Source organism: Megalops cyprinoides, chromosome 4, assembly GCF_013368585.1.
Source record: "Megalops cyprinoides isolate fMegCyp1 chromosome 4, fMegCyp1.pri, whole genome shotgun sequence".
Taxonomy (NCBI): Eukaryota; Metazoa; Chordata; class Actinopteri; order Elopiformes; family Megalopidae; genus Megalops; species Megalops cyprinoides.
The window spans coordinates 16439932-16466918 of NC_050586.1; the positions used below are offsets into that span (position 1 = coordinate 16439932).

A 26987-nucleotide genomic window follows, 5' to 3' on the forward strand; every position below is an offset into this window, starting at 1 on the left:
ATTTATTGTGATAAAGCAGCGGTGCCTCTGCATTATCTCATCTGTGTTCTCCAGCTATCACCCATATCATTAATGTGCTGATAAACCCTTAAAAATATTATCTTAAAACTTGTGTGAAAACGATTTTGAACGTAAACGGCTACGCTATACATAATTCACCTATTCAGATTTTTATATATATATATATTTTTTTTTTACAAACATTTTCCATTATTTCCCCGTATAGCGTTTGTTTGAGGTTCATTCACCACTGCAAACTGCCGATTAGAATTTTTAAGGGGCTAAGAAACAAGAGCTTAGTAGTACACGTAATAGGCTACACGTAAACAATTACGCGCCACAGATATTTATTTTTGCCTGATTTGTCCTCCTCCGATCGTGACATTTCTGCGCAGACTCCAAACAACCCGTAAAAACTTTTTCTGCGCCCAGCCTGCAGAGACACAGGTGAACACGCATCTCCCGTGAAGCTCAGAGTTCCAAGGAGTGCGTTTATGCTAGCAAAAAGCATGAGTACACCGCCTAGCCCTTCTCCAACGCGATGGTTCAAGGCACTAAGAAGGTACGTTTGTACACTGAAAAGTAAGTTCCAGTCGATTGTTGGGCGCTAGCTGTTCACAGCTTGTATCGAAAACAACCTAGGGTCGAACGAACTCCTGCACGACAAACTTGTCTGTTAAGGTACTGAGATAAAAACACTCGATTTTTAAATAAACGTAACAAGTAATTTTTCACCCGAATCGTTAGAAATCGGATACAGAATTTACAATTCCCTATTGCATATCTATGATTTTGAAATGTTTCTGTTTTCTGAGGATAGTAACAAGTTAAAAAGAAACGTTAATGTTATGTGGCTTTAGGCTGTAGCCAACATTGATTGATTCATCAGGTTATATGACATCATGACAAGGCTTTTTCCAGCAGCGCTGGGAGCTGATACTCAAATTATTGAATAACCACAGATAATAAAAGATTGATTTTACATTATCTAACAGTGCATGAAACTCAATGGCGATCTCAAGGGAGGTCTGTTTTTACCATACTAAAAGCCACAGCTTTGCAGAGTTGAGTGTTTGGTTGGTTCATGTTACCTGATGTCTTCCAGGACTCGCTTAAATGACAGCTTCAAGGCCAGCCCCGTGATTCAGGCAGAGCAGGTAAACAGGGCCAGAGCTGCCTTCCAGGCTGGCCGCACTCTGAAGGAGAGCTTCCGTCAGGCCCAGCTGGAGGCCCTCCTTCGTATGCTGGTGGACCACGAGTGTGACTTTGTGGACGCACTCAACAGGGACCTCCATAAGGTGGGGGAAAGGCCTGTGCCCGATTGTATGGAGACCCAGAACTTCCTGATGCTTGTCTAAAAGATGTCGCTTCCTGTATTGAATAATGTGTACCATAGATTTGTTTATGAACCTTTTTCTCTGAGACTTTTGTAGTTGTGTATATTGAGTGATGCAAGATGCTTTTGTAAGATAATATGACAATATTTAAGGTTTAAAGTATGCCCCAAACAGTGCATTCCCCTTTGATCTAATCTCCTAAATTTGTGTGTTGTCCTGCAACCTTGGACTTTGCATTCTTAAAGCCCCGGTTTGAGACTGTGGTCTCAGAGCTGATATTGGTGAAGAACGAAGCCCACTATGCCATCAACAACCTCAAGAAGTGGATGGAGCCTCAGCGGGTGGAGCGGAACCTGGTGAGGTCATTGTTTAGAGAAGGGGCGGGGAGGCTGGGATGGAGCTTTCCTCTCTGTTCCGATAATGGGAGGCGATTTGTCACTATGAACAGCTTCCAGAATCGTGTGGCTTTTTTCCAGAGAATGTTGCTGAGAGAATAAATGCGGTCAGGGGTTCTCCTGGAGTGAGCTGGATTATCAATGACTCGGGCTCCCTCTGGGCAAACATGTGCATACTCTAAGCCACAAAGCAGCACATTGTGTGCTGGCTACCAAAGCAGATTATCACTCTTTACCTCTGCTGGCTGACTGAACCTGCGTTCCCCCCCCCACCACCACCCTTGCACATGGTTACTGCAGTATTGCACAAGAAAAGCAGATATGTCTGGACTTGGATTCAGTACCACTGCCTTATCTCTCAGACTCACGTGCATCCTTGGGTAAGGGACGCATGAAGATCCTCAAAGTTGACTTCTGAATAGCTGTGTGTGCCTGTGTGTGTTCCAGGCTACCTCTCTGGACGAGTGTATGGTGGTGAGTGAGCCACTGGGGGTGGTGCTAGTGGTAGGGGCCTGGTGTAGCCCAGTCCAGCTCTGCCTGGTGCCTCTGGTGGGGGCCATGGCTGCAGGTAGGAAAGTCCTTTGACTTAATTTCATCTTGCAGTCATGCTTTCTGCAGTGTCACTTTTATAATGAATGACGTGGTTTGGTGTAGCCATGAAAGATCCATCTAGCTCCTTGTTGCTGAGTATTGACTGAGCTGCTGTGTGTGTGTGTTTGCAGGTAATTGTGTGATTATCAACCCCTCAGATACCAGTTTTCACACTGCAGAGCTTCTACACAGACTCATTCCATCCTACCTGGATAATGTAAGCAGACACTTTGACTACATTCATTCATTAGCTTCCACAGAATATGTAAACTGGCAATAATAAATACACTTAGTGAATACATTTAGATGCTGTGGCAGCTGGCATTGAGATTGAGTTATTATTTGCTGACTATTCCATCAGATACAGTAAATGTGTTATTTTTTTCAGTGTGTAGTGTATGGTACAGGTGTGTTCTTCCTTACTCCTGTCTTAACTGCGGACACATTGTCTCTGCTGTCCTTCTAGGAGTGCTTTCATGTACTTCTTGCCTCAGCCAATGACTTGCCTGAAGTAGTAGATCTCAGATTTGATCACATCTTCTTTACAGGTGAGGTAAATTTGGCCTTTGGACAATATTTAATGTTTGTTTAGGAGTGGCATCATATATGGGCTCAGTCAGCAAAGGTACTCCTTCTGAGTCCAACAGCTCAGACCCGAATTTGAGTCTGAGTTGTGTCACTAGCTGACAATAACTGGGAGTCAGTAGCGTCATGTCACTGGAGTGGGGTGGTTTCACCAGCCAAGATTCCCCTGTTGTACCATTCAATTCACTCAGACACCTATGAGTAGTTCAGATGATGGCAGAAATATGTGCCTATCATCCAGTCAACATTTGCTATCCCTGGTGCATTGTGGGACATTTAGCATGAGAAATAGGCATGCCTGGGTATCAGAAGATCACTGCAGTGCTCCTGTGTGACTGCAGGGGATGTTGTGGTGCTATGAGCCTGTTGTGGAATTGGAAATTCCAAAGGCAGGGCTGAAAAAGGTGGAATTTTTTACAATGCCACACAAAAAGCAAGGAAAGATGAATCACTTGAGCTATGCTGACACGTCACTGCAAGCTTAATTATTTTAAACATAAATGTTTTCCCAGGCAGCAATGCCGATGGGACCAGGGTGGCACAGGCCGCGGCACGCACCCTCACGCCTGTCAGCCTGGTCCTGGGCGGGAAGAACCCCTGCTACGTGGACCAGCACTGTGACATCATCACCGCTGCACGGCGCATCACCTGGGCACGCTTCCAGAACGCGGGGCAGAGCCTGGTGGCGCCCGACTACGTGCTGTGTCACGTGGAGGTCAAGGCGCGGCTGCTGCAGGCCATCCGCTGCTCACTGCTGCAGTTCTACGGCTCTGACCCACGTGAGTCCAGGAGCTTCGGCCGCATGGTCAACATGGAGAACTTCATTCGTGTGCGGGATATGCTCGGGAAGTCTGGAAACACAGCTGTCGGGGGACAGGTCAATGAGGTAGAGAAGTACATCGGTAAGTGGCAGATGGTCAATAATGGTGGTGTGACGTTTTGATTTGAGACAGTGACTCATAACTGGAAGGTTACAGGTTCAAGCCTCACGCAAGTTACATAACCCAGTTGGTCCAGTAAATATTAAGCTGTACAAATGGATAAAATATTTAAATTTATGATATGTAAGTAGCTTAAGATAAGATTTGCCTATCAAATGCACAATAATGCTGTACGCAGAAGTATTTTCAGATGACAGAACACAAAAACTGCTAAACATTTTTCAACTTAAACTCAATGTGTGAAAGTCTTATTTGTAAAATAAATTTTCTGACGCGCGTCATGTTCATCATCTTCCACTGCTGGATTTTGGAGCCCCCACAGTTCTAACGGAGGTAGTGGAGACTGATCCAATCATGCAGCAGGAGATCTTCGGCCCAATCCTGCCCGTCCTAACTGTTAACAGCGTGGATGAGGCCATTTCCTTCATCAGACGGCGAGAGAAACCCCTCTGTGTGTATGTCTACTCCAGCAACAACAAGGTACAGACCTGTACCAAGACACACTCGGACTTGGAGACAGGCAGATTTAGCCATACCACGTCCAGTTGTTGATCTGGTGCTCTTTGCCCTTTGCTTCCTTCCTACTTAAGATCGTGTCTCGCCTGATGGAAGAAACCTCCAGTGGAAGCTTCTGCTCCAATGACAGCATTTTGCAGAGCCTGATGGCGGTGCTGCCCTTCGGAGGAGTGGGTGAGTGGGACACAGCGTTACAACGTCTGCCGAGCCTCGTTTTCGAACGTCCTTGTCTTAACCCCTGCTCTCCTCCGCATGTGACAGGTGCCAGTGGGATGGGCTCCTACCATGGGCGCGCCAGCTTCGACACCTTCTCCCACAGGAAGTCCTGCCTTCTGCGCAGCACGCGCATTGAGTGTGTCACTTACCTCCGCTACCCGCCGTATGAGGAGCGAAACCTGTCACTCATGGCATGGGCCAGCACCCTGTCCCACAAGAGTCACGGATGGTGCCAGATCCTGTGATGTGGCCGAGCGTCACCCAGACAGCTGTGGCCAACTCGCCTCCGTAAACAACCAGGATGGATGGCCTTGGCATGCAGGAAAGTTGTACAGTTGTGAAGGAGACAAATGGAAGTGAAAGACTGCTTCCAGTCCAGAACACACTGCTACTGTTCATCTGGTCTACATGGTTGTCTGCTATGCACATTTCTTTGTAATTCTGAAGACTGTAGATTTTTACAGTCCCAAAAATGACAAAGAGCTCTTTTCATATTTGATCATAGTGCTTTAAACCTGCAAATTCTTTGTATAAGGAAGTATGCCAAGACGGGTGTAATTTTGTTGTGGTGTGTTTGCCTTTAGTGGAGCTGTACATCATGCTGGCAGAAGAGCCTTATGTTTCCCATTAATCAGTCAATCTAGGATTGTGATATTTAGGGTTATTCAGCCCTGTCTGAAATAATGAACCGACTGCTTCATATATTATGAAGTGTTGTCCACAAGGAATAGTAAGATGACTTTAATGTTTTTGAGCAAGATCTAAGTTAATGGGCTGTAATCAAATTTATTGTAACTATGTGTAGAAGAATCTTAACCTGCTGTAACTACCATATTGATCTTGAATTTAACATAGCAAACAAAAATAACTTTTTACTTCAACAGTTCATTACTATTGTTCCACCTGATGTATTTTCCTCATATTATGAAAACATGTAAAAAAAAACTTGAAATACCAGTGTGCAGTACCAGTATGTCTGTTTACAGGATAGATACATTTTGAAGACTACCATTCTATTTTGTGAATATGTCAGTAAAATATGGAACCCAGGATTGTGAAATTATTCCATACATTCTGCTCCTGGAACTACAGCTAGGTGTTGAACATTTTTCTTCTCCAAAGAAAAACACTGCTGCGTGAATGTACTTATATTTACTTATCAGCACTTTTGTCTGTTCATATAATCAAGCTCAAAGCTATTTACAATTTCATGTTTGAGAAAATGCAATATGTCATCATTAACACTTAGAACAAAGAATGTGGAGCTCAGCTAAAGGGAGGGTCTCACACAGTATGGTTATTTGTCATAAGAGAATTATTGAGGTGCATGTCCATGTCACAGTCCTCCGATTGTGCCCATATTAATGTTCTCTCTCCACTCCTTTCTTCCATGGCTCCTCATTCAGGCCTCTTGTAGATTTTCTCCTGATTACCCTCTTTCATAGCTGCATACCTGGCCACAGTGAACAGGTAATCACTCAGCCTGGTTAAAAGATGGGATACATGCAGTTAATTTGGAGTACCACAGACTGTTCCACATGAGATACTTTGTGTCATGGAAATGGCTGAAAATTATGTACCTATTCAAAAATTTGGCCACTTCTGGGTCAGCTTCACCTGACCGTACGATAGGCGCAACGCTGTAAGAAAGAGCAAAGTGTCATTTAGATCAGGCCATTCTCACGGATGGTTGTTACGGGATAAATGTGAGCGCACACTGACCTGCGTTCCGCCCTACGACACACAGACCGAGCCATGTGCAGGGCTGCGCTGCTCTTCCCTCCCGACTGCAGAATGTAGCACATGCACACAGGTGGGTGCAGGCACACACACACACACACACACACACACACAAGGCTTTACATTAGTCACAGAACACAGCTTTATGTGTTGCTTATGTGTACCTAGGACACGGTAAAGCACCACTGATTTCAAGCTACCTGTTATCACAATCAACAATCCTGGTGATAACTGCAGCTGGATGTAAAAACAACTGAACCTGAGAAGTAAATAATTCCCCCGAAAGGACCAGACATGGAACAAATGGCACGTGAAAGACGTCTAGTCAATGTCTGGCTGTCATATCTCATAACCTTTGTCAGAATATCAATTGAATGCAACACACCCTAGAGAGTTGACACCTGCTGTACCAAATAATTAATATAATATTAATATTAATATATAATTATGCCCATTCATAATAGGCAGCAAAATTGTTGGCCCTGTCTTTTTCTTTTTATCTGGCATCAGTAATCTCACTGTGGCAATTTACTCTGAGTACCTGAGCATAATTCATCGTTTCATCATCTCTCGTTTCTCTAGCAAGTCAAAGCACAGCTGCTTATTGGTTTGTCTTGTGTGTTAGCTGTTGCAGTATAACCGAGTACTCTGAGCGGGGGCTTACGGGTAAAATGAAGTTAGCCAGTGGAGGAAGTTCCTCTGTGTATTTGTCAATCCAGCTCTCAAGGTCAGAGACAGGCTGTCCCATAAACTTAGTCTTTTCTATGAAACAGACATAAAACATGCGATTTCCTTAGTTCAACTCAGCGTTAAATTACACTGAAGACAGTGGGTAATCATGCACTCTAAGTAAAAAACTAATGTATCAGAATCCCATTGCTTCTATAGAGCACTACATTACAAGATATTTAAAGCTGTTAATGTACTTATGTGACTCTCCCGCGCTGATGATCGAGGCGTGGCAATGTTTGACCCCACATCTTGTAATACGCACTGAATCTGTAAAAAAAAAAAATATATATATATATATATATATATATATATATATATATCACACTGTACAATGCAATCCCTGATACAAAAGATACAAATAAATAAATAGTCTCTTTCAATTATCTTCACACATAAACTTTCGACGGGATTGTGATATGAAACTGTATTCAAACCAGACCTTGTCAAGCTCTTCGGTGAATGGATGTCCTTGGTCGATACAAAACTCTCTGGCCAATCTAAAAAAGGAACAAACAAGAGTCAGAGAAATTTACTCATTGGTCACTGACAGTAATATGTACTCTACACCTGAACAATGTTCTTACATTTATATTGTAAACCTGGTTTGGTATTACCCTATGGCTGACGACAGTTCATCTGTTGTACCTAAAGCTTCAAAGACCTGATCTTCCTTAGGTCTTCTTTCTCCCGTGAAAGTGCTGGAAAAACCTTTCAGAGTGAAAAGAAGCCAATGGGCATACATGAGATTAAATGGTAGGCTAATTCATACAGGAACAATATCGGCGACGAATGGAGTGGATTTTGTTGTATGATGCAAAATCGATGACAACAAACTTTGTTTTTTGTATCTTACTTACGAACCTTTGTCTCCGGTTTTTGTATAAATTTTAGGGACACTGCTGCTTCGTTCAGGTCTTGTAGCATACCTTGCAGAAGGAAAGCAAAAAGAGTATGTTAGCTTGCTAGTTAGCTGCAATCTAAAAAAACACAACTCGTTAGCTACTAAAGCTGTCGGAGCGAGAAACGTCTGCTAAAATCGTAGGTATCAGATCACCTGTGCGGTGGACCATGAATGGAGTTCACTATTTCCGCAGCATAAAACCAGTCCTGTTTTATTCTGAGCTCTTTCTAAGATAATGTACGTATTTGTGACCGCATGAATATATCATTACAAATAATTAGCAAATAGGCTGGTTGTAGTTTACTGAGTTCTTGGTTAGCTTTCCAAGGTGGAGCGCTGCACTAAGGGCAACCAGGGCGAGCATCTATCGGCAGTGTTAATATGAGCTGGCTAGCTAGCATAACCTCACCCTCCGTCTTTTCCACTTGCACATAAAGGTCTTGTCCCACATATACGAAAACATTTTTCTGAAGTTTTGAGAACACAGCGGACAGGTATGTGTTTTATAATCGACGAAGCCATGTTTAAATTTTTCGTAACGCGCAAGCTAGCGACATTATTTTTAGTGTTGCGTTAACGACACAAATTGGCCATCTTCGACTTCCGTACACAGTGAAAGGCAGTCGGGTCATCACACGACCAATGATACGAGTGGGCTCACCGTTTGTTGATTGGACCATGTAAGGCATGTATATTTGACTTTCAATCGTGATTGGATCTTGGCAGTCGGTAACACCCACTTCATATGTTGACAACCCTCAATGCTGGATTAAGCTGAAGGCGGCATGAATAACCAGAAGTTGACGCATGTAACACAGAAGATTTGGTCAGATGACAGTCTGTCTCATCTGAAATTTGACGTTTTATAGGTTTTTCTGTGGAGCGAAGGAATTGCTTACATTGTACCGAGGGTAGATGGTCAATTTAAGATATTTGTCAGTGTGTGGGGTGTGGTGTGCTGGTAAGTGGGGAATTACATTAAAGAAAGATTACCAATTGCCCGTTACCTCCTGCTTTATTAGTTATCGTTGTTAGTAATATTTGTTGTTTCTTAACTGTATTACAGGCATCTGAATCTACAATGCACATTGAGGAACGTATCGTCTCTGCACCTGGAAAAGCCATTCTGCACGGAGAGCATGCTGTGGTCCACGGGAAAGTATGTCCATAACAAATTGGCAAGCAACCAATACGATCTGATTATATGAAACTACATAAGAAACGTTTAGGATCTTGGTGTTGATAGCGACATTATTCATAACATCATCCGTATACAGAACGTTCTATTTTAGCTAATTAACACGAGGTTTTCAGTACTTGTTCACATGTATTCAAATAAGTAGTAACATAGGATATTTGTGCTATGCCGCTTGGAGCTGCGCTTTATTTCTCTGCTCGTCTGTGTTAGGTGGCATTGGCTGTAAGCTTGAATCTGCGCACGTATCTGCGTCTGAAGCCTAGCCCCACTGGGAAAGTGTCCCTCAATCTACCAAACATCAATACATTCTTGTCCTGGGATGTGACCTCGCTGCAGTCGCTGCTGCCTGACCATGCAGGTACAAATGGCTGGCACTGTCTCATTCTAAAATACAATGTCGTTTTATCTTTCTCCCTTGTTTTAGCTATCTAGGATGAAAATCAATTAAGACTCCTGAAACACAGGCCAATCGTAAGAAGTTAAATACGTGAGATATGATCAATAACACCAATGAAATAAGGACCAATAAAATAATATGGCATTTTCAATTCAAAAATTGTATCTCTCAGATGACCTGAAGAATGCGAAGGAGCTGGATATGGACCTTGTAGCCAGACTGAGAGGCTTTATTGGAGTGACAGATGGAATGGCAGATACTAGCACAATGGCAGTTCTTGCCTTCCTTTACATCTACCTGAATGTTTTTGCTGAGTCCAGGTGGGTGGAATGAACTTCCAGTGTTAGAAATGGACAGTATTGGGCTTACACTTGACATGTGCCCTAGAGACACTCTTCTTTAAACATCACTATGTTAATCCTATGTTTTGTGGAGCTGCTCAGTGGCTTAAATTTATTTTGCTTCTGTGTTTTTTGAAACTCATGATTTTGTCCTCTCAAAACATTTTTTTCCTCTCCTTGATTTTGTTCAGTGGCTTGCTTTTATTCCCAGTTTTACTAAATTTCTTGGATTACATAATATTATTAAATGTTATTGTGACTAAACATGTATTCAAATACATTTCTATTCTGCTCTGTTATATCTGTTATTTCCAGCTATTCAATATTTTATGTGATATTTGATATATTTTGTATTGTTAGTATCTGACAAATTTTAGGCCACTCTGAGTAAAGTCAGCAGCTTAATAATAATAATCATGATAATAATCATCATCTTCATGCTACTGCTGCTAATAGTAGTATCCTTATCAGTGTAGAGGTCTGTCCATTTGCATTTGGGAGGAAGATGTACCTATTTGCTTGACACGTTAGCCCCTTGTCTGACTAGGTCCATGAAGTAACAAATGGAACATTTGTGATGCTCAGCTGAAGTCAGGAAAAAATGCCCTCTTCTCTAGTTTGTAATTCTGCAAGAAATGGTTGGAGAAGCTTTCATCCGGGCAGATGCTGAACTGCATCACGGCTCCATGCTGTGCACTGCCCTGATGGAGGCTGACATTGTGCAAGCTTGTTTGAAAAGGAAGATCCACACTGACAGGGGGGACTAATGAGAGCTTGGCACCAAGCCACACTGCAGCCTTAACAAGTCTGGATATGTTTGTCTCCGGGGAGGAGGAGTGGACAATTAGTTTTCTGTGTCTTCCTGTCTACAAAATAGGCTGTCATTGACATTGACAGTGTAGGAAGCGAAGCTGACTTATTCCTCTCACATATGTACTGTACACGTTAGTCCTCTGGCATTTCACCGTGGGCTGTTGTGTGAAGCAGGAAGTAGGAGATGATATGTGGCTTTATACTGACTGCCTCCAGCACTCGTGTAAGCACTGGGCAGCAGTGGGGGAGTGCTCGTGACCAAATATATTCTTTCTAGTTTCAACTTTACGAGAGTCAAAAGATTCTAGAGAATGTATAAAGTGAAAAGGTAATGTGCTTGCGTTCGTAGTCCAGGCACTAAATTTAACAAATTTATTTCCAAAATAAATGAAACTCTTTCACAGATATGACAGTTCAGTTGTCATATCTACTTCAGCAGTGCGTCACGTGATCTTCACCCACGTGAAATGACCATGGAGTGCAAAATGTTACCAATAGGAGAATGTAAGCACTGTTATATTGATCATATTGAGTTTTACTTAATAATGATTATGATGATTAAGGGCAGGTTTTTGGTCTATTTTGAAGCAGTGGTTCTGGTCTATTTCAGATTGCTGCCCAGTCTGACTGTGTCTGTGTGGTCGGAGTTGCCCACCGGTGCGGGCCTGGGATCCAGTGCTGCCTTCTCCGTGTGCCTTGCCTCAGCCCTGCTGTCTGCCAGGGGGGGCATTACCTCCCCAGTGGTTGAACCAGAACCCACAGCCCGGTAATGTCCTCCTCATACCTCAAATGCAGGCTTCAGCTGTAGCAGAGGTCATGTCTTCTATGTAGGTTGCAGCCTCATAACAGGCGACATATGTAACGGATAAAACAAAGGTCAATCCTCATATAAAATTGTCTGCTGTTTCTATAGAGACCATCTATTTCTTTTAGATTTTGTACTGCCATTGTTGGTTGTGGTAGTTCTGTGCAATTCAGTCAACTAAACACTCATATTCTGGCCACAGATCAGTAAGCTCACGTTATGTTTGTCTTCAAATTGTGGCTATGCCTCAGTGCTTACATCTTTTGTGAATATGTTTTCCCTCTTCCACAGCTGTCTAACTGCCTTTTTATTGATGCGGTTTTACAGGGAACAGATTGTAGCAAGCAATAAAATTAATGATGATAATAACAAATAATGATAATAATAGTAGTGATATTAAGATTTTCTGACATTTTACACTATAAACAATATACTTTTCACCAATAATCTTTATGTCCCCATCTTTGCAAAAATGATGTGCTTTGTTTCCACTGAATGCATTTTGCTATACTTATGATGCTGGTTGTGCAGAATTGTGAACTGGGCGTGGTTGTGCATTTTGTGTTTTGGACATTGCAGGTGGAGTGAAGAGGAGATGGAGCTGATCAATGCATGGGCCTTCCTGGGAGAGAAGATCATTCATGGGAACCCCTCAGGGGTGGATAATGCTGTGGGCACCTGGGGTGAGAACCGAGGGTGCCACATACATTTATCCAAACTCGGGGGGGGGGGGGGGGGGCATGGAGGGACTGGAGGGTGGTCAGAGTGGTTACCCATCGTGGCTGAAAGTAGAACAGCATCGTACCAGATTGCATTTTCATTTTGGCGGCTGGCTTTTGAGTTTCACACTAACAGTGTCTTTGTGGCTGTGTCTCAGGTGGCATATTAAGATACCATGCTGGGAAGATTACACCGCTGAGCAGGTATTTGACTATTTCTGATTCATGGATTTTGCTGTGTAATGTATGTCAATATGACAAATTAGATAAATGTATGACATGTATGCTGTAAGTATTGTCCTAGGGGATGTAGATACGTTTTAGGTACAATGTGCACTCCTCCAGTTACTGTATAATGGAAGCCTATATCTTTCTATTTACCGAATTCTTATCATGTCTCATTAGTTCAATCTCCGTAAAATGGTTCACTGCTTCGGGATTGTAGGTTCACTCCAAAATGTAATGGCAAGACTCTCTGTGCAGTGAGGTAGACTGAAAAATAGCCATTGTTGTTATTTGTTGTTTATTATTGCTTTGGAGGTGGGGGTGGGGGTTGTTAGACATGTCTCTCCCTCTGTCAAAGGACACTGTTAGATAACAGCACAAGAGTACATCCAAAGCCATGTGAGTCACAATTGCAGTGCGTTGTTCTGTCTGTATCCATGCTGCCCTTGTTCTTTCAAAGGGTGCAGTTTACAACAGCACAAAAAAAGCCATAGGAATGTTGATTGCGTACAATGCCTTGAATCTGCTAATTTGCCAGGGTCCCCATGTTGAGAATCCTCCTCACAAACACCAAAGTTCCGCGCAGCACCAAGGTACTCGTTGCCGGAGTGAAGGACAAAATTAACAAGGTACGAATGCCATCCAGTTCCGCTGCGTTTTTATCCAACCTGTAATTATCCTAATCGCCACAGCTTTGCACTTAAAAGACACTCCGGGGGCTCGGTGTTGAGTAGTTTCATAAAACATGGAAATGTGGAGCACTCTGCGAGCACCCTCGTGCGCTGTTGCCTTGGCGACAGAGGCAGGTGTCTGTGGCGCTCATAGAGTCCCAATGGGGGGGATTGGGGGGGGGGGGGTGTAGGCACGCAGTGCTGTAGGTTGAGGATGTAGAGTGTAAAGCTGCTCTAAGTAGATGAACAGATTTCTGAGTTCTCTTCTGCCTGCGGATGTTTCAGCACCTTAAATTAACAGTGGTGTTTGTTTATCTACTTGTGGAAGTGTATTTTTTTTTTTGAGAACTATAAAATTGCCACAGCTGAGACCACTTTATGGCAGGATGTGACAGTGTGTACAAATTTCAAATGCAAGGTGAGCTGTTCTCAATCTTGCCTCACTTTGTAGCTGTTTTTTTTTTCCATACTTTTAAGAGTAGCAGGCATTGTTGTTAAATTTCAACATGTTTTCAACATGACTGAGTAATAGTAATGTGTACTCAAACCACTGTTTTTGTATGGCACAAAGACACTGCTTAATACCAGCTGTTATCTGAACCAGTAAATCAATTATAAATCATGGCTGTTTAGTAATTGGAGCCCCCCCCCATGCAGTTTCCCTCCATAATGACTCCAGTACTGGAGTCTATAGATGCAGTCTCCTGTACCTGTGAGCGAACTCTTATGGAAATGACTGGCGAGCCCACCCCAGAGCACTACAGCGTGTTGGAGGTAAGATAGCGCCTTGCTGTTCATCCTGTCAGCACTCTGTTAGACCCCCACATCCCCAAGAAGCAGGGCGCTCAGTCTCAGAGTGGCATGTTTGCTTCGCCTTTCGTAGGAGCTGATAGACATTAACCAGCACCACCTGAACGTGATTGGCGTGGGGCACTCGTCCCTGGACACGCTTTGCCGGGTGACGCTGGAGCGGGGGCTGCACAGCAAGCTGACGGGCGCCGGGGGAGGGGGCTGCGGCATCACTCTGCTCAGACCAGGTGAGGCCCCCGCTTCACCGCGCTGTCACTTCCCGCTCGTCAGCGCATGCAAATTCTGGCCTTTTTAAGCTCGGCCTCACCTTGTTAGTCACGGCTTCTGTGCCGCTGACAATTGTTGTCGTAAAGACAGGTTCTGACAAAACGGACAGGGCTGGGAAAGTATTTCAGTTTTTTTCTTTAACCTGTTACAGAGACAGATGGTGAACCTCAGAAGACAGTGTTCTTTTGTGCATGCTCAAAGCCCTCAACACATTGAAGTTTACACTAGTACTGAATGATGTTTCTTCTCTAATTTAGGGGCAGTACCCCTCAGAGATGGGCTAATAAAGGTAGTGTCTCAATGAAACAGTAGTGAATGTTAAAATAGTTTAATATGTCATATGAAAATATGAGGTATGCTTATTTTAATATCTGTGATCATGCAGGTAGGTCATATGTTACACTCAGGTTAGTCGCTGCAACTTATGTTTTTGTCATTTTATGCATGTATTGTTTAACAATTACACTGTTTTAAAAGTACATGCAACAGTATACATGTACAAATGCAAATTTGACAATTTCTGCACTTATCAGGCACCCTGGATAATAAATTAAAATCAGCTGCATATTTTGGCATGTATTAGAAATAGAATTCTTTATTTCTAAAGCCTTACTTGGAAGTAAGTGAGACGCTGATACAGACACATAAAGCATAACAGGTGCAAAGTGCAGTTGATTTTAAGACGCTACTTAGCCTGCCCAGATGAAGTGCTCCCCAGCTTAGTCAGCGCATCCGATCGTACAGGAACTTGGCGGCCGCAGCCGCTCTCTTCCCTGTCAATGGGGGCGTCGGTTCGGGCAGCTCCGGCTGTGCCACCCTGTGTGGGGCTTGCCGAAAGCCCACTCTCCCCTCATTAACACTGGCACAGCAGGATCTGTTTTCCTCAGTTATTACGGAAAATTGCTTCCCTGATTAAAGCAGTCATTTCCCAAAGTGTTTGGGCCCTTTTATTCACAGGCTAATGTGACATTCTTCCACCAGCCATTTAGTCTGCCCCCATTATTCCGCAGCCCCGCCGGGTGCCCTCTGTAGCCTATTAGAGTGATTTACGTATCCGGCCTATCCGCCAGCTTCATGCTCCCACATTATACTGCTCCTACCCACAATCCCCTCATCTCGCCACTGGAATGTCTGGGTAACAGGCACTGATGTGTCTTAACTTCTACTGAACAGGATTTTTTCACACGTTACTAAGAGAAAACATGACGACTACAGAATGTACAGAATGTGCTAAAATGGTTGTTTGCTCTTGTACTGTCGTTGTGCCAGTCCATGTTTTAATTATTCAGTTCTGGTGGTTTGCTATTTTAATGCCTTTTAATGGTCAAGGTCATTGGGTGCATGTCTGAGCTCTATGCATGCCGCCTTATTTGGGCATTGTGTATTGGTGTCGAATGGAATGCGATGTGATTGTTTTATTTTGTAGATGCACTTAAACTAGTTTGCTTAATAGTGCAGAGATTAGTGTGAATTTCCTGCATATGCAGCTGGGGTTGCACATGTTAACAGAGCAATAATCTGAGCTTTTGAATAATTTTTATGATCCATTCAGCATGATTGGTTTTCATTTTCCCTTATTGTTTCTGCTTTTCAGACACTGACTGCTCAGTGATCCAAAATGCTATCCAGGAACTAAAAGACTGTGGCTATGACTGCTGGGAAACGAGCATCGGCGCACCTGGTGTGCAACAGCATTCACTGTCCACTGTGAAAGATGACGTTCTAAAGGTTTTAAACAGTTACTGAGGTGGCAGTTAGCAGCTGAAAGCATGTTTTTCATAACCCTGCCCAGAGCTACATCCAGACACTTTCATTCCTCCTGACAGACTGTCAGAGGTGGTTTATGACTGGACTCCCGTGCACTGTTTCCGAATGGAAGTTCTGAGACTGATGGTCCTTGCTGAAACTGTTGGCAGCTAACTAACCTTTGTGACTTGCAATTCATCAGTCAGTGCAGTCATGCAGTTAGAACACAGAAACCTCCCAGCTAGTTAGTCACTTGTGTTAATCTCAGTGGGTGATATAACCTGAGTTTACTGCATAGCGTCAGGATTTTCACATTTTACTTGAATGTTTACTTAAAGTGCAGGCTAGGTCAGTAAACAAAAACACAAGGAAGGAATCATGGTCTTATTACATTTCGAACCCGTATAATTACTGTCAGACATTACGTCCTCGATTAAAATTGTACATGCCATAAACAAGCCTGTTTTGTAATGCAGTACAATAGATGCTAGCTGCAGAGGGCAGATCTGTCCTAAAGCAGACTCATCCAAAGGGTCCCATCCTTGGATCACAGATGTCACATATACTCCTGTTCTGCCTTATACAAATTCAGCAAAGGTTAGGTTTGGAGTTATTTTTAAGTGGTTAGGGTAAGGTTAGAATGACCTGTAAACAAGAACACTTTGCAATAAACTGCTTGTCTACCCCCAGACCATTCTCATGCAAAAACTTTCGTTTCATGGTGCTTGTAGTGACACAACTTTTCCAGTAGGTGGCACTAATGTCATTCTTGCCTACACTTAAACAAATCTTCGTGCTGCTGAAATAATTTCATTCCAATTAAGTGTTTTATAAGTTAATTTCTCATTTATGAAATCTCTGTTCTGTTAATTTATTAACATTTTGGGAATGTGTAAAATGTCACCATGGATTCAAGGATCGGGTTCTGGAGGATTTGCCTCGCTAGAACTTCAGCATCTGAACTAACAGCCGACATGGCAGAACATCAGACCGAGAAACCTCCTGCTTTTTAAATGAACTTTCCTCACTGCCGCCCCTCATTTTAAAGCTTAGAGACACACCACTGCAACATCACAAACACTAAACCCGTCTTAAAAAACAGTCCATCCCTTTTTTCTTTTTATTTTTTCCTGCTCATATACACAAATGTGGGGCACCGCAGATCCAGAATTAAACATGAAAGGGGAAACAGGAGGGATGGTGCGCGTTTATTTGGAAACGGACATTTGTCACAGGCTGCCGGAATGATTAAACGCGGGCGATGATTCTTAATCCGAGGAATGGGAGCCGGGAAGCGTTGGCCCTCTCCCAAGAGTCGTTTTAGTTCATTTACAAACGCGATTTGGAAATAAACCACTTTGTCAGAACGATGGTTGGGGCAGATTTGCCAGCCTTAGAGCCTCGCTGCAATCTCTCTCCCCTTTTATTTTTGATTTCTTTATTTATTTTGCGGGGGGAAGATAATAAAAGGGCCGTCTTTTGAAGTGCTGCCCTCTGGCTATTAGCATGCGCTGAGAGTGAAATTGAAATGAGTGCCTTTCTCTCAGCAGTGAAACCCAACTTTGTGAGCACCTCCCATCCCTGATGGATCTTTGGATTGAAATCATATTGCCATATTCACTCCTTTGTTTTGCAAGGTTTGATTTCGCTGTTCGGCTGCTGCACAAATGAGTAGAGACTGGGGATTGATAGGCACAAGACACAACATGACAGCTAACCTGGGAATGGTCTGAATATAAATTTGAACTGATTGTGCTATAAGCAAATCACAAACCTGATCTCAGGTCTGTATGCTGCTTTTCACAGTTTGAGTTGGTTATTAAAGCCACACACATTTCTAGAAAGGCATTTCAAGTTATTCCTTATCATTTAAAGTGGGGATCAAAAGAGAAATCTCATTTTTTTCAGTTTTTCCTCACTCTGACATTACCCTATCCCTCTTCAGGGAATTAGAATAGCTACTCGACTTCAGACTCCCATAAAGTCAGTATTAATACTGTATCAATATGAGCCATCAAACAGTGATGTCTTGAAGGCAGTGTTGGACCATATAAGCCATTTAGATTTTTACATGGATGTTATTATTTTTAAAATGTTCCGTTTTAAATGGACACGGTTCCTTCCTTACCTCCAGTCCTCAGCAGGTATAGTGAGGGAGTCTGCGCCCTCTCTCCATTCCCACCCAACAATATTCACATAAATTTGGGTTTTCCTGTGCTTTTCTTATGCAGTTTTTATGCTGCCTACAAAGATTGAGAAGCTGGAATCCGTGTCACTGCCTATTGGGAAATCCACAAATGATCACTTGTCGCTAAATAACTAGCTAGCTTACTAGTTTTAGCTTTGCTGAATAAATACAGTGTTTTGGGATAAGCTTCATATTGCTGCAATGTTATTGTCTATCGACAGCCTGCACTTACAGCCTGGTACTGCCAGGAAAAGGTATAGGCTGATTAGTGTGGAAATCCTAGCTGCCAGGCCACCCAACTGACTTCTGCACAGCAGATTGCCATGAAGTGACATGAATGAAATTTTAATAACCATAGTTAGCTAGGTTGGCTAGGATTAACAACAAGCTTGCTAGCTAGCTACTATGGGCCTGACTGCCAAAGAGTGCTATAAGAAAAGTTTGGTTCTGTGCAGTGGAGTCAAGTGTTCAGGTCTTGTTTTCAAATGGTCATTGCAACTGTTAATAGTCTTTGAGTGAATGAAGAATTATCACACTGACAATAAGGGTCTGTTTTGTACTGAATGTTGACCATATTCTTGCATTATGCTGTAAACAGTGGGTTTTGTATCATAAATGTATTACCCAACAGCCTCCCCTCAGCCACGCCTCATAGGTTCTTGGGTGCGATGCTTCAGTCTAAGAACAAGAGATGGAGAAATGTTTCCTGGGGTTTGTAGGATATTTGTCACAGAACCACAAAGGAATTTCAGATGAGCTTGTTTCATGATTTTTTTAAAACAGGCTCCTCAGTGTGGATTCCAACTAGATATTCCAGGTGAGGAACAACATGTTTATCAATCTGCAGTTGATTTGCATATTAGAATTAATGTGAGTTATGTTTGCAGTGTGTGGGTCTGTTAGTTCAAAATGAAAATTTGTATTTAAACGTCTGCCATGGATATGGAAATATTCCTCACTTTTTCTTTACCATTTCAACATGTATGACTTTTTATCAGTAGCACAAGTAGCTTGTGATTTTATGAGAGGCCAGAAGTGAAATCAATTTTAATCCTTTCAGAATTAGATAAGAACTTGCAGTAAAAGAACCAACAAATATGACTGCCCTCCAGATAATTCTTTTCCTTTTAACCATCAGGAACATATAAATGGAAGTGTATTTCAATTAAAAGGCTGAAGACTAGTGCTGAATTGAATTATTAGCACCCTTAAGAGGAGAAGGACATTGAGAGTGTTTTTTTAAAGCTGGTGTTTCAAGGACTACACAAGCTGAGAATTACAATCATGTAAATGATCACTCTTCTCTCACAAGTTTCACATTTTCACTGACAGTATTTATACAGTATTTATACATATAAAGCAAGCTCTTCAATTTTTTGTTTTTGGAGGTAAACAGTAATCATAAGACTTTACCCATCTAATGATCATCAGAAATAGGTTTCATTTGCCCCATACATGTCATTGTTTCTTACTGGGCAATCAATCGCAGAGCATATCCGAAAAGGTCAACTTGGGATATCTGGAATTTATTAAAAAAAAAAAAAAAACTATATTGGTTTCCCTTTCCTTCCTTTCGTCTTGAGTTTTTCCTTTTCTTTTCTTTTTTGCTTTTAAATGTCAGGAAGATTGAGAGGTAGGGCCCGGCAGCCTGGCTGAATTAATGATAGGCGTCACGTGTATCTGCCTTCCCCAGTGCAAGCCTCCGTCCCTGAATTGTGTCTTCTTTGTGTCAGGGCAGCCCCTGTTGAAACTCTGCGTGGTTGCCCCTAACCCCGCTGGAATTTAATTACCACTGCGCTTTTCTATTTAAATGGCAGTGACGAGGGGGGACGAAGAGGAGACAGCAGCAAGAGGTTCATTTGAAGCTTTTTTTTCTCTCTCTCTTCTCCCTGCGAGGCACAGATGGTATTTTTTATCAATGTCAGCGTCGGCTTCTTTCTGCTCTGATGAATAGATTCTAAAGAGGCCCTGACATTATTTCAGATAACAGAGGGAGCAAGGAAAGGGGGTCAAGGATGGAGAGAAAATGTCAGCACTGTGGAAATAAAATAAGATTGTACATGTCAGAGAGATTCTCTAGAGAAAGGTATATACAGATTCTCTTTTTTTGTTTTGTTTTCAGAACACTGCTCATGAATTCGTACTGAGCAAGAGCATCACGCTTCAAGAAATCTGTATGCATGCACAGAGGTAATGACACAAACAAACAAAAAAAGGTAGCTGTCTGCATCAATACGCCATGACTTGGTGAACCGGTTTGTTAGGAATCGACAGCTTGGGCACAGTTGTAGACCAGAACCCGAATCGAAACAGGAAATTGACTTGGTTTCGTTGCTCGTGTCGTGCTGTGAGTGTGATCACTTTTTGCGCCCAAGCCAGGATGGCCCTGTGCATGTGCTTGTAGCCGCAGCATGACTGTGGGGGTATCTGCGAGGCACTGATCTCCATGCCCTGGAGCGAGCCAGCCCGAGGAATGGGCATCCGGTAGTTTCCACGGGGAGCGCAGCGCCAGCGGGGTGCATCTTGTTCCCCTGCAGCGCCAAGAGCAGCATGGGCCAAGCTAAATCCCTCCCAGCTGGCCCAGCATGTGACCCCGTTCTTCCGCCGAAATCCAGGTCTGCCGCTTCCCCTCCGTCGCTTCTCAGCGGACGGTTTTTTTCATGGGAAAAGGAGGGAGGCTCACGACGCAGCTGTCGTGGGGAGGGAAGCCGCACCGACGGGACGTCGCCAGCGACGGGGTTGGCTGAGCGTGTTAACCAATTACATTGCACTGGGTGTACACCGGGATGGTGGGCGCCGTTTGACGTGCAGAGGCTGCGCCCATGGCGGGGTCCACGGACCCCGGGCCCGCTGACCCCCTGGGCTCCTGGTGAGGCAGGGGATCTTATGTACGGCTGAACACAGTCACCCCCCTGGTGGGCTGTGAGGCAGCCAGGCAGGTGGGTCAGACCCCCCTCTCGCACAGGCTCCAGCATCGCTAAAGACCCCACTGAGCCACACTCCTACACGCCTCATCGACTGAGAGAACGAGAAGAAAGATGCTGTCCCTGACAGCTGGTTTGCTCTATTTCCCCCCTTTCCCTTTTTTAACTTGATGCAATGAAACCTCCAGACTCCCTCGCACACTCCCTGAGTCTCAGTGTAAATGACAGAGGATTTGCACTAGACATGCATTTTCTCTAACCTACCCTGCATCGGGGAGGACAGGGCAGATTAACCTCATTTATAATAATGTGTCTGCGCTTGGGCGCTAGCTTTTATATATGGGTGTATAAGTCAGAGTTGCAACAGCCTCTCAGATGACCATGGGCTATGCCGCTGAAGGCACAGTTTAAAGTGAATGTGGCTGAAGATTGCAAAAAAGAAAAAAAAATGTTTTCTGTAATTTGCAAAATAAGGCAGTGCCCTGGGGTTTGAAGTTACACTTTGACTTTGACAGTACTGGGTGTGTGGTATGTGTTGAAGAGAATTTCATTACTTTGTAGGCAATTCCTGCCTTCATTAAATGCTGTTAAACTGTCCTTGAAGCCGTTTGTGATCTGTGGACTTTACTTGGTTCTGCTGTTCTTTTCTGTTGCCACTAGATATTGCAACTGCATCGAGCATTGTTTTCAGGAGTGGAAAAGTATAGTCTAATATATATATAGAGAAATATACCTCCTTGAGATAACCTCAGTATTAGAGTTAGGGCGTCCATCCTGTGACTGCCTGTTTTTTGGATCACATGTGAGGGCCGAGAGGGGAAGTCAGCAGTGTCTTGGATAAAACATAAACCACACAAAATCGAAAATCAAGGTTTTGTGTGAGAAAGATCAACTGCTCAGTATGGTTTTAATCTATTATTGATCAGTCTCTTGCAGGTCATTTATGTAATGAAATTAACCTCAAGATGGTTATCGTGGGACCTGTGATGTCACATTGAGGTTAACAAAACAGAAGAAAGAAAATCCAGGTCATTGTGTGTTCTAGGATGCAGTTTAAGAGAAAAATGCATGTTGGGTGTTCGTTCAAAAGGCACATTAGAGCTAGGCATAAATAGCAGCCGATAGAGCAGCCATCATCTCCTAGTGCTTGTGGGTTATCATGTTTTTCCAGAACACCCCTCATCTCACAAGTCAGCTGCGAGTGTTTAGGAGTGCACTTTCTGTCATCGGATTCATGTGATTGCCAAATGCAATTCTAGCAGCTGACAGGGCAGCCATTACTCCTTTGCTCTTGAGCAGCAGGCAATTATGATTCCACATTGATTATGGCCTTATATTGATTCTGTAATGTAGAGGACACCTGTATGTCATCAGTTACTGCTGAGACTTCTCTAATTATGGGTTAGTGCCGCGGGTTTCTCGATGGCTCTAAAAAGCCTCATTGGTTTTATTGCCTCTTGGTTCCCTGCTCTTCTTCTTTAAAAACTCCCTTACGGGGGAAGTCTCTCGTACTCCAAAGCATAAAATCTGTCAGAGCCGAGGCTTTCAGGACTGTGGAGATGCCTTGACATTGACGCTTGAAATCAGGCCTTTTTTCTGAGCTTCTTTAAAAAAAAAAAAAAACAACCAAACAAAAGAATGGGAGACTTTATTTTGTCGCTGTCTGTGTCTTAGACTGGGAGCGCTGCAAATGTTCAAGGTCAGTTTTCAAAGAAAGGAGTGTCTGCTGGAGGAATACCTGGGGAGGATTGCCGAGCTGCACTGGAGAGAAGAGGGGGAGTATGCAAGAGGAGGCTTCGATGCAGTGCCCCCACGCTGGAAACCCCACAGAGGAAAAGCCATAGGGGGGCCAGCCACCCACTGAGAGACTGTGCCGCGAGTTAAACTGTGACATATGAATAGATCCTGAGCTGAAATGGAACTTCTCAACCCCACTCAGTCAAATGCATTTAAATGCCAACAGAAATACTCTCCTCCTTTGGAAAAATGGCAGAACAAGTATACTCCCCTTCATCTGAATACTGCACACGATGCAAACTTGTAACTGAGTATTTGCAAATATAATTTAAATGCTATTCCACATAACCCCCACATGTAAGTCTGTATGATACTCTTACAGACAGGGCCCATACCTGACTCTTGTGGTTCACTTTGTGCAAATGCAAGTATCTATAGATCAGAAACCGCTTACAACTTATCTTGTGAGGAAAAAATGCCTAAGGAACATAACCTTAACATTTTCTGTAGAATACAGTTATTTACAAAACAATTTAACATTTTTACTCCAATACGGCCTGGTGAATTTTGTTGTAAATCTCTGTTTAAATTAGACACTGTAATAGTAACACTAATATTTAATTCATATTTAATGATTTTGAATTGGAGAACCAATGCTGTTTGTGTGACGTCTGCATGTGAGACAAACGGAAATCAAACAAAGCAGGAATTCAGCTGTGAACTCTGGTCTGTAAAATCCGATCAGCTTCCATTTGGCCTGTGCCACTGGGCCTGCAGTGCGCCCTGCTGCAACAAATGCCTGTTGAAACCACTCCGCTTTTGTAATTACTACAGTGCAGGTAGGAGTGTTCATATTTCATCTTGTGTATTCCAGATAACATCTAATAATCTGAAAGCGTTTGAAATTGGTATCTTTGCTCATGCATTATGAATGAGTCACTGATTGCTTTTTTGCATAGATTAGCAATCATTTCCCAGAAAGCTTTCATATAAAAATGTGCCAGAAGGGGTTTTCAGAAGACTTGAGGTGCCACATTTCTCCACTTTTAAGACGCCTGTGATGGAGCAGGTGATTTTTTTTAATGCCTTACTGATTTATTTTGCCATGCGTACCTCTGCGGGGGCATGCGTGTAATTTGCATTCCCCTTTTCATTTGATTGCTCACTTGTTGCCTCTTTAAGCATGTGAAGCACAATTGTTTCTTGGGGTAAATAGCTACTGGAGAGCTGCCCATGTGAGTCAACATTTGAAATGTCAAAGGAAGGGGGTCTGGTGCATGTGCTCACTTGCATGCCATCACTGTCCCTCTTCCATAAAAGTTTATGCATAAGAGATCTCCATACCTTCTACATGTACAAATTTGCACCTTAAATTTGCTCCAAAGATCCGAGTACTGTCCTGTTTGTACAACTTTTCACGGCACTTTATTAGGTGCACTCTTAAAGTTGCTCTGGATAAGACCATATTTGAAACAACAAAATGTAATTTAAAATGTATGGATGCAGTGAAACTAGCGGGTAAAATGACATTGGCGTAAATAGCGAACTCAGGATTTGTGTCTTCACCGTGTCCTGGGTCTCCCTGCAGTATCTTAGCCTGCATAGCTGCACTGTGTGCTGTTAGGAAGGAAGGAGGGCTCTGCGGTGAGTTGAGGAAGCGCAAACAGCACCTTGCCTGTGCCCCTAGCTGCCTCATGCCCCCGTGGCAGGCCTTCGGCTAGCCCTGTCGGAGACGATGCCCCCTCCCTGACAGGCCATCACCGCGCGGCGGTGGCAGCGTTTCCGCGGGAGATGGTGTCTGATTGGAGCAGCGCGTGAATAGCCCTGTCACACTCGATAAGCCAGTGGGACGACCTGCTATGGGGACATATGGCATGTTTGACAGCGAGAGAGGGTGCGAATGGCGCTGAATGATAAAATGGTGTTTTCCCCCTCCGGCAATGTCATGCGTTCAGGAAATGTGTGGGCTGTCGCTCAGTCAAGCGCTGCCTCTCGGCCTCCCGGTGACACCTCCTTCAAGGACCTGGATTTTGCTGCCGCCTCGCTGATTCTGACACTTAAACCCAACACCGCCTGAGAGCAGCTCTGAATCTCAAATCCGCTTTTTCATCGGAACAGGAGCATAATTGAATATCGGTTTTAGTTTAACATACCGAGGTTAGTAACTCGACTCCTTCTCTCATCTCCATCACTTGGAAATCCAGCTTCACCTGACCTTTTTGATAACTGGTCACAAGCAATACTCTGTCTGAACCAGACAGGATTGTAGCTACCATTGAGGTCACCAAGACTGTGACTGTGTGTTATTTTTCTCACGTGCTATAAATTTGCATTTGATTTTATGGTCTCTGTTGTTTTGGGTGAGTAGTTTCAAAATAAAATTTTCACAAAGAAAGCTTCTGTACAGAACTGCACAATGTCTACTTCTTCACTATCAATAGCTGTGTTAGAAGTGCCAAGGCTGACTTTCTAAAGCTGATGTGGAAATACAGTGTGACAAGCTGAATGGAAATCAGTGTAGTTCACTTTTAGTTCACAAAGTGTTGCCATCTTAAATTGTAGACACCGAAACAAGTTAGAGTCGGTATGCTGAATGCATGTGCATTTGTGGGATTTGCGTGTGTTGGCAGTTTAATAGAAACATATACATTGACACATTTGCTCCCGTTGTTATTTCTTCTTCTGTACCTAAGCAACAGGCATTGGGTGGAATACAGTATGAGCCAGATGAGGGGCCGAATAACATACCTTCAATAATACACTGCAAACTGGCTTATTTTAATGTCTTATTTCTGCATGTGGTAACAAAGAAACTACAGGCTGTTGACCTACATTTTCACTGATTTGAAGTTGAAAGCTGCAAACTTACTATTTTCATTCTATCTATCTACTTGTTTGACTTGATAAATGATAAAAGATTTGTTAGTCCTTTCTCACAACATGCCATTACACGCAACTTTATAGTCCACCCAGCACATCAGGGCTGGTGCTCTAGCTAGTTGCCATTTTGTCACAAAAACTGCTACTGGAGATCTGTGCCATTAACATGGCTTCTACATAGTTTTAAGAGTAAATTCTCAGATTATATCTAGCTTTGATAGCAAGCTATCTTAAATAAGTAAAGCTAATTACTTTTCCAGTTGATCTGACAATATTTAATCAATTTGTTAAGTAATGTGTCCTGGGAGAACCGTAGGGATGTAAACAATCTGTTGATTTATTGTATGTCAGTCAAAAGCATGCATGTTGCTACGGCCCGGGTTCAATCCCGACCATGTCACTAGCCAACAGTGACCAGGAGCTCACAGGCGGAACACATTGGCTTCGTTCCGCCGGGGACAAGGGTGGGTAACGTCATCAGGGGCTTCGATCCCATTAGCTACAGTGACCCCTGCTGGTTGATCGGGCGCCTGTGGTCCACGTGCCAAAGCTGCATATGAAATGTCTTCCTCCAACTCATCTCTGTGCTAGCTTAGCTTGTGGACCGCAGTGCGAGAAGAAGCAGCGGCTGACATCACGTGTCTAGGAAGAGGGCACGTGCTTGTCCATGCTCTCCTGGATTGACAGTGGGGGTTGTGCAGTGGGATCGAACATCGATGACAAATTGGGCATTCCAAAAATTCGGGGAATTGGCCATTCCAAATTGGGGAGAAAATGGAAAAATGAAAAAAAAGCATGCATGTTGACAGTAAAAATTTATGTACAAAATTTTCCCTCAAACTGTTCAAAATTAAAGAGGACCAGAAAATCTGGTATTGCACAATATTCTACAAGGGGTGTGGCTTTCTCTTTCCCATTCCAAGCTTTTCAGCCGAAGAGCAGCGATGACTTGTTTTTTACTGAACCTAATCGTTTCGTTCAGTTCAGTACGAAACTCCGGTTCACTGACTCACTGATTCTTTCACCGATTCATGGAAGAACTGAACAAATCAGTTGTAAGCTGATGAACTACATAAACCCAATGAAGCCACAAACTAAAAGAACTGGAGGAACGAACCAACTGTAGGCACTGAATGAATCAGTGTACTGCATAATGATTTGGTCAGTGCTTGAGGGCATTCATGTTCAATGACTCTACTAGTTGTGATAGGCTGCCTGGACAGCAGCCCACCCCAATGACCTCACTCACAGTCACTTTTGGTTTTGTAGATTTGTATAGGCTGACATAATTGTTGCTCAAAGCATATTGGGG

General features: G+C 43.2%; 3 protein-coding genes across 4 annotated transcripts; 2 read left to right on the forward strand and 1 right to left on the reverse strand.

Annotated features, from left to right (window-relative positions):
• The first annotated feature begins 509 nt into the window (after positions 1–509).
• Positions 510–4826, forward strand: aldh3b2 (aldehyde dehydrogenase 3 family, member B2). The gene is made up of 10 exons (XM_036527802.1): positions 510–562; positions 1106–1298; positions 1583–1693; positions 2180–2300; positions 2455–2540; positions 2790–2871; positions 3421–3810; positions 4163–4329; positions 4440–4539; positions 4627–4826. The coding sequence occupies exons 1-10, from the start codon at positions 510–512 to the stop codon at positions 4824–4826; spliced, it is 1503 nt and encodes a 500-aa protein (XP_036383695.1).
• Positions 4827–5624: 798 nt separating this feature from the next.
• On the reverse strand, positions 5625–8554 carry mmab (metabolism of cobalamin associated B). Its single transcript, XM_036527791.1, has 9 exons — positions 8364–8554; positions 7915–7979; positions 7668–7761; positions 7493–7550; positions 7248–7320; positions 6986–7083; positions 6304–6368; positions 6162–6221; positions 5625–6064 (listed from the first exon to the last, which is right to left on the reverse strand). The coding sequence occupies exons 1-9, from the start codon at positions 8474–8476 to the stop codon at positions 5980–5982; spliced, it is 711 nt and encodes a 236-aa protein (XP_036383684.1). The 5' UTR covers positions 8477–8554; the 3' UTR covers positions 5625–5979.
• A 193-nt stretch (positions 8555–8747) lies between these two features.
• Positions 8748–16630, forward strand: mvk (mevalonate kinase). Of its 2 annotated transcripts, none has more exons than XM_036527638.1 (11): positions 8748–8915; positions 9021–9113; positions 9363–9510; positions 9722–9869; positions 11314–11469; positions 12088–12191; positions 12386–12431; positions 12991–13081; positions 13781–13897; positions 14007–14160; positions 15795–16630. In XM_036527638.1, the coding sequence occupies exons 2-11, from the start codon at positions 9036–9038 to the stop codon at positions 15944–15946; spliced, it is 1194 nt and encodes a 397-aa protein (XP_036383531.1). In that variant the 5' UTR covers positions 8748–8915; positions 9021–9035; the 3' UTR covers positions 15947–16630. The 2 variants fall into 2 exon arrangements, with proteins under 2 accessions (XP_036383531.1, XP_036383532.1); XM_036527639.1 differs by lacking the exon at positions 15795–16630 and adding an exon at positions 14458–14852.
• Positions 16631–26987: the final 10357 nt, after the last annotated feature.